Source organism: Equus asinus, chromosome 19 (genome assembly GCF_041296235.1).
Source record: "Equus asinus isolate D_3611 breed Donkey chromosome 19, EquAss-T2T_v2, whole genome shotgun sequence".
In the NCBI taxonomy this organism is placed as follows: Eukaryota; Metazoa; Chordata; class Mammalia; order Perissodactyla; family Equidae; genus Equus; species Equus asinus.
Window position 1 is genome coordinate 1,026,777 of NC_091808.1, and position 12,183 is coordinate 1,038,959.

Sequence of the window (12,183 nt, forward strand, 5' to 3'; positions counted from 1 at the left end):
CCAATCCGACCAACGCCGGAAAACACGGGTCAATCCCAGCGCGCGCCGCGGGAGCCGGCTCACTTCAGCCAATCCCGGCGCGCGCCGCGGGCGCCAGCCCACTCAGCCAATCCCTGCGCACGCCGCGGGCGCCCGCCCATTTCAGCCAGCGCCGGCCAATGGGAGCTCCGAGTGGCCCAGCAGCGCGGGCAAGCTGCAGATGTGGCGATGGCGGGCCGGCGTGGAGCGCTCATCGTGCTGGAGGGCGTGGACCGCGCCGGGAAGAGCACGCAGAGCCGCAGGCTGGTGGCCGCTCTGTGCGACGCCGGCCACCGCGCCGAGCTGCTCAGCTTCCCGGGTGTGTGGGGCGCGCGAGCCGGCCTGGCGGGCCTGGGCAGCCGCCGGGAGGAAAGGCCGGGCCGGGGAGACGAGGGGGACGGGGCCCGGAGTACCGGGGGGAACCAGGGGATTGGGGGACTGGGGCATGCAGGGGGTCAGGGGATCCAGAGGGCCGGAGGGCCGGAGGGCCAGGGACCGCGGGCGGGCTGGGAGCCCGCTTCTGGCTCCGCGCCCCCGCCGTGGCTCCTCCCGGAGGCAGAGTCTAGCCCGAGGGCAGCCGGGCTCGGCTCAGGCCCCGGTGGACTCTGACTTGGCGGAGAGGCTGCGTCCTGGAGCCTCTGTGCGCCGTGCTCTCACGTTGTCGTTCCTGGTCGTCGCCGGGCCCCGTCCCTCAGTCTTGGTGCAGCTGCGCTTTGATTGTGTGCAGCTCTCATGATGACAGTTGATGTACAATAAAATGCACGTGTCCAAAATGTACAAGTTGATGAGTTTTCACATTATTATCCACCCATGCAGCCACATTCACAATCAAGATGACGGCTGTATCTGTCACCCTCCAGTCTCCTGGTGCTGTGTTGTAATCCGTGTCTCGGCTTTTGGTTTTTGTCTTTTGGGGATAGCTGTTTGCCTTCTGAGTGGTTTTATGGCATATTTTTAATTTTTAAAGTAAAACATTGATCTTGAAAGTGCTTATAAAAATGTCCTCAATACTTCGATTATCAAGAGACAGCTTAAGCTTTACAAAACAGGGGTAGGGAAATGGGAGAAAGTGCTTTCTTGAATATTTATCATTCTAATCTTGAAGCCAACCAGTCTACAGATCTTGTAAATACTTCCTTTGAGTCAATGCTTTCTACCTGAGTTCTTTTTTCCTAAAGCATTTTTCATCCTGGTGTGTCTGCACACTGCTGCCCTTTCTCGGGGAAATTCCTTTGGCTTCAGGGGAGGGTCTGAACCTGTTTAGGGACATGGTAAAATAAAATTCAAAGTCAGGCTTGAGTCTAAGACCAGCAGTTCAGCCCAAACTGTATTCTAATTGAGATGAAGCCTGAACTCTTATTTTTCTCTTTTTTTTCTTTTTAGAAAGATCAACTGACATTGGCAAACTTCTAAGTTCTTATTTGGAAAAGAAAAACGAGATGGAGAATCATTCTGTGCACCTGCTTTTCTCTGCAAACCGCTGGGAGCAAGTGTAAAAACACTGCCCTTCTGCCACCCCTCCCCGGCCTCGTGAGGTTCAGTGAATGTGCCGACACTGATGCTGGAGACTGTGCCTGCAGGAGGGCCTTTTAATCACCAGTCCTGTGGATGGAGGGCCTGTGTTTCTGTAGTTCCCAACAAGCACTAATTAATGCTTTTTCTTCCTCCCGTCCCCTCCTTTCTTTAATTGATAGACTTTATTTTGTTGGGTAGTTTTAAGTATACAGAAAAGCTGATCCTAAAGTACAGAGTTCCCCCTACCCCGGCCCTCTCTCTTCCTCTCCCACTGTTTCCCTGTTATTTCTTTTTTTTGTTTTTATGTATTTATTGGGTTAGTCTGTTGAATTTGTTACAGTTGATGAACACTATTAGCTGAAGCTGACAGTTTATGTTGGGGTTTACCCTCTCCCTTCCCCTTTTTTCACGTCATTTTGGTAGATTGCCTCTTCAGTCAACATTTAACTGTTCATTGAGTGCTGACAGTGTAGGCTTCCAGGTGCTTTTGTTCCCATTTGCACAAGTATGTAGATAACACATATGTCACTGGAGTTCTTTTTTTTTTTGGTGAGGAAGTTTTGCCCTGAGCTAACATCTGTTGCCAGTCTTTCTCTTTTTTCCTTGAGGAAATTGTCCCTGAATTAACATCTGTGTCAGTCTTCCTCTATTTTATATGTGGGGCGCTGCCACAGCTTGGCTTGCTGAGCAGTATGTAGGTCTGCACCTGGGATCCAAACACTTGAACCCAACCACTACGCCACTGGGCCAGTCCTCATGCAAACCTTTTTTTTTTTTTTTGAGGAAGATTAGCCCTGAGCTAACATCTGCTGCCAATCCTCTTCTTTTTTCTGAGGAAGACTGGCCCTCAGCTAACATCCATGCCCATCTTCTACATTATACGTAGGATCCCTGCCACAGCATGGCTTAACAAGCAGTGCATAGGTCCCTCCCGGGATCCAAACCTGTGAACCCCAGGCCACCGAAGCAGAACGTGCGAACTTCACCACTGCACTACCGGGCCAGCCCCTCTAAACTTATTTTGAAATAATTTCAACCAAAAGAGTTGCAAGAATAGCATCAAGAATTCCCGTATGCAGGGGCTGGCCCCGTGGCCGAGTGGTTAAGTTCGTGCGCTCCGCTGCAGGCGGCCCAGTGTTTCGTTGGTTTGACTCCTGGGCGCAGACATGGCACTGCTCATCAAACCACGCTGAAGCAGCGTCCCACATGCCACAACTAGAAGGACCCACAGTGAAGAATATACAGCTATGTACCCGGGGGCTTTGGGGAGAAAAAGGAAAAAAATAAAATCTTTAAAAAAAAAAAGAATTCCCATATGCAGTGCACCAAGCTTCACTATTATTACCATCCTGCCACATGGGCTGTATCATTTGCCCACTCTGTTTTTGAAATTATAGGCCATTTATTTTATGAACTGCTGGGTTTGTCTAATGCTTCCTCACAAGTGGATTTGGGTGTGCATCTTTGGCAGGAATGCCGTGTAAGTGACGTTGGGTCCTCCTTAGGGCATTGTGCCAGCAGGAGGCAAGGGAGCCTGGCCATCACTGGGGGTTTCCCCCGGATCACGTGTGAGGGAGTGCCAGCGAGGTTCTTCCACCAAGTGACTCTCTTTCCTGTTGTAAATAGTCAAAAGGGGAAATGTACCAAACTACATAAGTATCCCCTTCCTTTTCAAGCTTTGACCTCCTACTTTAGCATTCATTCATAATCCTGCCTGAGTCCGTTAGTATGATTTCAAATGGTGGTTTTCTAGTTCCACCATTCCTTCTACGTTTATTAGTTGGCATTCTATGTAGGGAAGAGCTTTCCTGCTGCCTCCATCCATCATCACTGTGGGCTCACAAGTTCTTTTTTACTCATGGGGTCATAGGCCACTACTGTCATTTGTTTTGATGTTCAGATCGCTCCAAATTTGGCCTGTGGAAATCTCTTGAGGCTGGCTCCTGTGTCCATTTGACATGTTCCCAGGCCTCATCTTTTGAGGACTTACTTTTTGGACAAGATGTTCAGGCGTCTCATATTTTCTGCTGCTTCAGCTGGGGAACCAGCTCTTGTTTCCCTTTAGGGGAGAATGGGGTTTAGAAACCAGTGGGGAGCTAGCTGTGCTTGCTGCTAGTGGGGTGTCCCTGCTCTAGGCCCCTGCTGCAGACACACCTACGTGCACATTTCTCTTTCCTGCATCTGTCTCTGTTACCTATTTATGTATTTACACTAACACTTGTGGGTCCATGCTCACACCTGCTGTTCCGGTCCAGTACCTCTGGGCTCTTGCAGGCTCCCGGCGTCATCATTCCTGCCGTCCACGAAGAATGGTTTTAGGATTGCTGCCCCGCACTTGTGTGAAAGCCAGCATCAAGGTTGAGGCTAGTTTGCCGCTCTGTTGTCAGAACAGGCGTAGGAAGCGCTGTGTTCAAGTCTTGGGGCGGTTCCCCTTCTCTGTTCCTCTGCGGTACAGTTGGGTTCATGTGACTTGATAGAATTTTAGGGGTTTTTTTCCCATCTTTGTTGATTTAATTTTAGTTTTTGAATACATAAAACATTAAGTAGTTCTAAAAGTCAAAACCATACAAAAAGGTCACCGCCCTGCCGATCCGCCTCTGTGCAACTCCTAGTGTCCCCTCCTGAATTTTCCTGTTTTTTTTTTTTACAAAATAAGCAGATACGTATGTGTGGTCTTAACGCATCTTCTTTCTTACACCAAAGGTAACCTACCATGTGTGCTTGTACTCAGCTTTATTAACAGCATATCAGGAGACTCTCTTATATCTGCTTATAGACATCTTTCTCATTGTTTATACAATTGCATCGTTCCCTATTCTGCATGTGCCATACTTTCTCTTCCAATTTTCTGTTTGTGAGATTGGGTTGTTTTTTCAATAGTTTGCCATTACAAATAGTGCTGTGATGAAAGTTGCATCTTACTGTGGGAAGTGTGTCTTTTCCCCTGTGCTATCCTATGAGCTTCTCAAGGTCACAGGGATCAAACATCTTTTTGTTCCTCAAAGTGCAGGTGATGCTTCTTGGTAATGTCAAGCCTTTTGTCTTTGCACATCTCCATAAGATCTTGGGGCTGGGGGGCGGTGGTGGACGTGCCATCACCTAGTTGAGCTTGTCCTCAGCATCTCATCCATCCGTGTCCTTGCATTTCTGGGTCAAGGGCACTGGCACCATTGCATTGCCTCCAGGCCGCGTCCTTAGCCCAGCCTCTCCTTTCCCGGCAGGGTAGCCCCCCCGCAGCCCTGTCCAGACAGCTGAGCAAGCCTTCCTGTGGATATCCATCTTCATCAGTTGTGTTCACTGGACTTGTCTTTTTCACGTTGGGCTTTGCTGGGAGTGCCCATGTGGCATTTTCTAAAGAGAAGATCCAGAGCTTTTTGGAATAAAAATAAGGTTACAAATTGCTGTCTCGTAATCCCTTCATTGTGTCAGTTTCAGAGTTGCTGAATTGTATCGTCAGGACAATTTAAGTGTGACAGTTCAGGGCCTGTGAAGCCAAGGCCGTGGCTCAGAAGCGTTCTCTGTTTTTAGGCCATTAATCAAGGAGAAGTTGAGCCAGGGTGTCACCCTCATCGTGGACAGATACGCGTTTTCTGGTGTCGCCTACACCAGCGCCAAGGCGGTGAGTGCCTCTTTGCCCAGTGGGATGGTGCCCGGGGTGGACTCTGTTGGCACAGAGCAGCATGCATAGGTTCCATCACTGCCTCTGGGTCCTGGCGGTCACGGGGTTAATCTGGTCTTTATCGATAGGAAGAGCAAATGTTTGTATATAGATCATTTGCACAGAGGAACTGTGTGTCTTACTTGGATGATACATTTTCAGAGATGCTGCCGCAGCAGCACTTTTTCATCCAGGGTCTTGTTTTCAGGCCAGACGGCAAGAGTGTCCAGGATACTTTGTTTTTATTTTCCTGACCTCCCTGCCCCAGGTAGCTGTTGTTTCATAAGTATGATGGCAGTGACTGCACTGCCCCATTTTTCTGCTTTTTATTTAGGAATTTTCGAGCGTGTACCAGCAGAGAAAATGTAAACCATCAGCACTGTCACCTGCCTCAGCACCGTCTGTCTCTGGGACCTGCCAGACACACCAGCAGGTCCTCCATGAGCCTTTAGTGCACATCGCCCAAATCACTTTTTTTTTTTTCTCCCGAGGAATATTAGCCCTGAGCTAACATCTGCTGCCAATCCTCCTCTTTTTGCTGAGGAAGCCTGGCCCTGAGCTAACATCGTGCCCATCTTCCTCAACTTTATATGGGGGACGCCTACCACAGCATGGCGTGCCAAGCGGTGCCATGTCCACACCCGGGATCCGAACTGGCGCACCCCAGGCCGCCGAGAAACAGAACGTGCGAACTTAACTGCTGCGCCACCAGGCCGGCCCCCCAAATCACTTTTTTTTTTTTTAATAAGATTTTATTTTTTTCCTTTTTCTCCCCAAGGCCACCTGGTACATAGTTGTGTGTTCCTCGTTGTGGGTCCTTCTAGTTGTGGCATGTAGGACGCTGCCTCAGCGTGGTTTGATGAGCAGCGCCATGTCCGCGCCCAGGATTCGAACCAACGAAACACTGGGCCGCCTGCAGCGGAGTGCGTGAACTTAACCACTCGGCCATGGGGCCAGCCCCCCAAATCACTTTTTAAAAACATAATCTCATCTCAAAAAAGTTAGCTGTCCTTCATAATGTCGTCATTCAGTGCTCAGAGTTCAAAGTTCTCTCTCGAGCTGTTTGAATCGTCTTGTGTTTGTACAGTTAGGTTGAATTGGAACCCAATTAAGGTCCATACTCTTAAATCTCTTCTAGCACATTTAAGTTCCCATATCTCTTTGTTTCCTTGCATTAGAATTTTTCTTTGTTTTTTTGTTTTGCTTAAGGAAGATTGGCCCTGAGCTAACATCTGTGCCAATCTTCCTCTATTTTGTATGTGGGATGCCACCACAGCATGGCTTGATGAGCGGTGTATAGGTCCATGCCTGGCATCCAAACCAACAAACCCCAGGCCACTGAAGCAGAGTGTATGAACTTAACTACTATGACACCAGCTGGCCCCCTAGAATTTTTTTTAATTTTATTTTTGCGAGGCTACTCCAAGGAGCACTGGGCTCTCTTATCAGGAGGCAAAGGGTGTCTGGGCATCTCTTTTTTGTGATAACAGCCCTTGATGATTAATTCTTGAGTGGTGGCAAATGATAACCTTTGAGTTCTGCCCGTCCTTCACAGGCCAGCTGGAATCCATCCTAAAGGACACTTCCCCATGAAGTACTGGTCTCTCAGATCCCGGCTGTAAAAGGATAAGACAAATGACAAATGACTCATGCTGCTGAGGAGCCGACAGGCTCGTCCCTCTCACTGTTGTCCTCAGCATGTGGCTCTGAGCTCCCAGCTGGGTTCTAACCCTAAGCCTTCCGAGCTGTGTGGCCTTGGCTCACAGCCTTGCTGGGCCTACCTTTTCCTCCAGAAATGGGGACTCTTTAGAGAGTCGATGGGATGAGCAAGAGGGAACATGCAGGAGAGATCACATGGGGCATGCTCAAGGCGGTTTCCCTCCCTCTGGAAGGGGCTGACACCCGGCAGCTGTGGGTGAAGGACATGGCTAAGAGCCCTGTGCCCGTCACTGGCCCCATCTGCTCTCTGCCCCAGGCCTCCAGTGCCCAGTGGGCCTCAAGGGTCTTTGCCACATTAACTGTGCGTTCTACCTGGCCAGAGGGTGCAGAGCTGCATCAGCATGACCACCTGAGGACCCAGCTGTGGGGGACGGACCCACAGGGCCATGGCGCATTCCGTCTGTTTTTGAACATATGCACAGAGTCAAAGAAGGTGGCATGGGAAAGCAAAACATTTGAGATCTAGAAACTAAAAAGAGAGTCACTACCGTGTAAGAATTCTCACTTCTTGCTATCTCAACAAATGATAGCTCGTTTTTTTCCCTTTTTTATGAATCTTGAAACCAAAAATTAGACCCCGTTAAGCTTGCTTTCTCTGACCGTGGAGCTCTTTGTTGCCAGGATTTTTCCCTGGATTGGTGCAAGCAGCCGGATGTGGGCCTCCCGAAACCGGACCTGGTCGTGTTCCTTCAGTTACAGTTGGCAGAGGCCGCCATGCGGGGCGAGTTCGGCCGCGAGCGGTACGAGAACAGGACTTTCCAGGAGAGTGTGTCGCAGCGCTTCCACCAGCTCATGGGAGACACGACCTTGAACTGGAAGGTGAGAGTGTCATCCACTGGCACCCCGGAATTGCAGACTAGGATCCACAGGAGAGTGGCCCAGGGTCCCCTCTGCTGAACAAGACAGCAGTGTCAGCAAGGTGGCTGCCGTTTCTGCCTCGCTCTCCCGCCTACAGAGCCGCGGGGCTGCTCCCTCGGGCTCTCGGGGCCAGCAAATTCTAATCCGTGGTGAGTTTTGCAAAACATGGGAATTTGGTGCCTTGTTGGGGAGTCTGGGGAGAGTTGGACAGACAGCAGCTCCAAGGCAGCAGCCCTGCTCGTGGGGACCGCCCGCGGGTTGCTGTCCTGCTGGGCTTCAGCCATGCTGTTGTCCAAATCATGGATCCCTGAGTTGCTCCTCACTCTGCCTTCTGTTTTTATTTTAAGAGTCATTTTGTCATTGGAGTCTGTCATTCGCTGCCCTCCTCCTGCAGCTCCAGTCCCAGGGCTGTTCCCGCCCCACTCGTGGGGGCGCACCTGTCTCCACACCGACTCCCGGGCTTAGATGGTTCTGATTCTGCAGCCTGGCCCGGGCCTCTGCCCCGGATGCTTAGCCCCACGCGTGTCCCCCATGGCCGTGCTCCACCATCTCCCTGTGCTTGTCCCCTCAGCCTTGCTCCCTCTGGTCTTGCTGCCCCTCACCCAGTGCCCTGGCCCGAGCCCCAGGAGTCAGCCTCACTCCTGCCTTCTCGCAGGACGCTCCAATGTCCTCCCAGTGGACCCCAGCGCTGCCCCCTCTCCACTCCTCCCTGCACTCACCTGATCCCCACCATCGCCCTCTCTTGAGCCGACCCTGGTTGCCTGGGCCCGCCTTTGTGCAGCGTGGCCAGAGGCCCCAGAGCCTCCAGTGGAGCCTGCAGGCACCTGGTCCCGGCGGAGGGTGCTGCTTTTTTGGACTGTTAGCAACGCCCACTGCCAGCCACAGGCAGCAGCCTGGCTGCTCTGAGGGGAAGCTCGTTGGTTTGGGTTCGTGCTTTTGGCTATCACGTCCGGTGGATGCCCCTCCCTTGACCGGCCTGTCTGGGCGGCTCCCCACTTTCCGCACTGACCGCCTGCCTCCTGTGGCGCGGGGCTCCCTCTGGGCGGCTCCTCCATGGTGTGGGCTGCGCGTGGGTTTTTAAAGCAGACCCTTGACCTTTTCATCCTCTTGTTCATGTGCTCAGGTCAATGCTGAGCCCACACTGTCTGAGGGGTGAGGACAGGCACTCCCCACCTGGAGGCTGCGTCACGGTGCCTCGGCAACTCTGCCGTTCCCCTGCTGGCTGACGGTCACATCCTCACTTCTGAAGTTCTGTCCTGTTTCTCCGCTTCTCTCTCTTCCTTAGTTCTGCACGGTTTAAATCCTTGATTTTTAACACATTTTGGCGTCTGTAAGGAACAGGACGAGCATGTATAAAACGGACTGTGAAGCGGGGCAGCAGCAGACAGAAAGTCCTGTCCCCCTGCCTCCCAGCGCGGGGCCCTCCCTGCTGGCCCTGCTTCTCTTCCCTCCTTTTACCTTTCTTACAGGGCAGCTCTCCTGGTATACATTCCCAGCTTTTGTTTAGCTGAAAATTAATTTTTTTAGCATTCTTTTTCAAACTTTTTTAGTAATAACAAACTTACAGAAAAGTTGTAAGTACTGTACAAAAAACCTTCCCCAGGACTGTTTGAGAATACGTTAGTACCTAACTCCCTCACTGCCGTATCCTCACGTAACTCCCACCTACCTCTCCAAATGGGGACAGTAACACGGTCCATTCCTACTGCCTGGTCCCCAGGCCCTGCTCAGGTTGCCCCACTGGTCCCACTAGTGTCCTTTATAACAAAGGACCCAGTCCACAGTCACGCCTCTCTGGTCTCCAGCCTGTGACTTTCATGACCTTGACATTTTTGAAGATCACAACAGTTATTTTGTAGACGAGTCTCAGACTGACTTTGCTGTTTCCTCGTGATTGGATTCGAGTCCTGCATCTTTGGCAGGGTGCTATGGACTGAATGTTTGTGTCCCCCAAATTCCTGTTGAAACCCAGTCCCGACTGTGATGGGATTAGGCGGTGTGGGCCCTTTGAGAGGTGACTAGGTCATGAGGGTGGAGCCCTCGTGAATAGGACCCCGGAGAGCTCCCTCGCCCCTTCCACCACGTGAGGACACAGCGAGCAGATGGCCACCTGGGTCCCTCACCAGACCCTGAATCTGCCGATGCCTTGATCTTGGACTTCCAGCCTCCAGAAGTGTGAGGGGGAAATCCCTGCTGTTGATGAGCCCCTGGTCTGTGTCACAGCAGCCAGGACGACTGAGACACAGGGAGGGCGCAGGAGTGCTGGCTCTCCCTGCTCCTGGTAGGTGGTGTGCAGTGGCAGTGTGTCCCATTTCTGGGGACGTTCACTTTGACACTGATTGAGGTGAGCTCTGCCAGGCTTCTCCACAGTGAAGTTACTCTGCGTCCTCGGTCACTAGTAAGGATTTTGTGAGGAGGTTCTTTGAAACATGAGAATGTCTCATTGCTCATCAGACTTGGTTTATTTCCACGCTTCTGTCTATACAGGCGCATGTTTTTCTGTTTGACTCACCAGCAGTCCGTTAGGACCACCGTTCCTTGATGCCAGGCTGCCCCGCTCTGGCCCGCGGAGCCCCTGTGGGCCCTGCAGTTGGGCACTTGTTGCTCCTGGCACATTAAGATCATCTGGGCTCAGCCTGTGCTTTCTCTGCCCCACTCTGGCATCGGCCGCTTCCCCAGGTATCCCTGGTTCCCTGTTGTAGAGAAAGATAGTCGAAATCAGTATCTGGGTGCTCGTTGCTGCTGGGGTGTCGCTGCCCCAGGCCCTCAGAGGACTAGAGGTATTCATGTGTGAGTTTATACACCGTGTGCAGTAAGCCAGCCCAGAGAGCCGTCCCGTGTACGTGTCCGGGACGGTTCTGAGCGAGAGTTCTGCGGCTGGAACAGTGACTGGAGAGGGGACTTCAGGAAGGTGGCACTCATGTGGGGTCTCGGGGTCTGTAGGAAGTCATTCTCATTCTGCATATTCAGACCTCATGAAATGGTTACACTTTTCCAAATGCGTCCACACCCCAGGAGCTTTTCCAGAGTTGCTGCTGCAAAGGCTGTCTAGAAGGCTCCCGGTCCCCCCGGCTGATGCTTGGCCTGGGCCTAGAGGAACGATGGAAGAGGGCACTCCCAGGCACACCCGCACTCTCCGTCCCACCTTCCTCCCTCTGGAGAGTGGCTCCCCTCGTGGGCTGGCTCCCTCAGGGACTGCAGGGCCTTGTGCTTTGCATGTGAGGGCGCAGCACTTACCGCCTGACTGTCCTTCCCCTTGGCGAGAGGGAGACAGCCGGCTGCATCAGGACAAACCCCGTCTTCCCTGGGAGGAGAGGATTCAGACCAAGGTTGGCTTCTCTGGAGCTCGAGCCCCGAGCAGCATCCAGGCGTGGCCACAGGAGTACAGGGCTGTGGCCTGGGGCGGGCGCTGCCCTCTGCCTCCTCAGTGTGATCTGAGCTCCACGCACGGCTCGTGGAAGGAGCTGAGGTGTGGGCGCCTCGCTGACGTGTGCCCCATGGGGTCACGAGCAGGGTGAGGGTCCATTAGGAGCGAGAGTGGGTGTTTCTCCTGCATCTGGGCTGCAGCAGGAGTCTGGGGTGGCTTTGTCCCAAGGACACAAAGCAAAGCCCACCCTCCCCAGTCAAGGCCGAGGGTCAGAGACGTGAGGGGTGAAGGACCCTAGAGCTGCCCGTGCTGTGCCTTTCCAGAACCCCACCCCCCCGACTTGAGATCTCCACGTACATGGGGAACAAGGACAAACATTAACCCTCCTCTTTTTCTCCTGTCACCCCCGTGGGGACAGATGGTCGATGCTTCCCAAAGCATTGAAGATGTCCACAAGGAAATCCGCGAGCTCTCTGAGGACACCATCCAGGCCGCCGCGCAGAGGCCGCTGGGGGAGCTGTGGAAGTAGATGTATGGCGCCCACAGGACACACTGGGGGGCTGTGGCCTCCCCTGCGGGCCTGCGAGGCTCGGTGTGCGGACCGATGGTGTTCACACTGCACCATATGGGGGCTGTGCCCGAGCCAGCGACAGGCAGAGCCGCAGGTCAGCCTCTGAGCCTGCGGGGCCCCGGGAACTCCACGCGGCCCAGCAGGACGACGGAGCAGGCTCCCTCTGCCGTCTTACCCTGAAGGTACCAGGAAAGGATGGTATTCCCTGTTGAAGTTTCGTGATAACCACATCCAAGCAGTTTCATCAAGATCATTGCCATGGCGATCATCTGAAATCTTCCTGAATTTCTTACAGGCACTAATAAAAATTCATTTGAAAATGTATTGGGGTGGCCTCGCTTTCCTCAGATGGCAGCCGCGGGCCACCCTGCTGAGGGAGTGTCCTTCGGGTGGCAGGGCCCCGCGTGGGGCCTCTGGACCTTCCTCCCCGCCCTCGTCTGGGCACTGCCCCGAGTTGACCAGTCTCTGCCATGCCAG

General features: G+C 52.9%; 1 protein-coding gene across 1 annotated transcript; it reads left to right on the top strand.

The window, feature by feature from the left end:
• The first annotated feature begins 142 nt into the window (after positions 1-142).
• DTYMK (deoxythymidylate kinase) lies at positions 143-12,030 on the top strand. Its single transcript, XM_014862637.3, has 5 exons — positions 143-337; positions 1,402-1,510; positions 5,062-5,152; positions 7,532-7,729; positions 11,554-12,030. The coding sequence occupies exons 1-5, from the start codon at positions 208-210 to the stop codon at positions 11,662-11,664; spliced, it is 639 nt and encodes a 212-aa protein (XP_014718123.1). The 5' UTR covers positions 143-207; the 3' UTR covers positions 11,665-12,030.
• Positions 12,031-12,183: the final 153 nt, after the last annotated feature.

Bases quoted from the DNA above. Each gene is read 5' to 3' on its own strand.
- DTYMK (XM_014862637.3), top strand. From the start codon at position 208: ATGGCGGGCCGGCGTGGAGCGCTCATCGTGCTGGAGGGCGTGGACCGC. The intron at 338-1,401 runs GTGTGTGGGGCG...TTTTCTTTTTAG, and splicing joins CGAGCTGCTCAGCTTCCCGG to AAAGATCAACTGACATTGGC. The intron at 7,730-11,553 runs GTGAGAGTGTCA...CCGTGGGGACAG, and splicing joins ACACGACCTTGAACTGGAAG to ATGGTCGATGCTTCCCAAAG.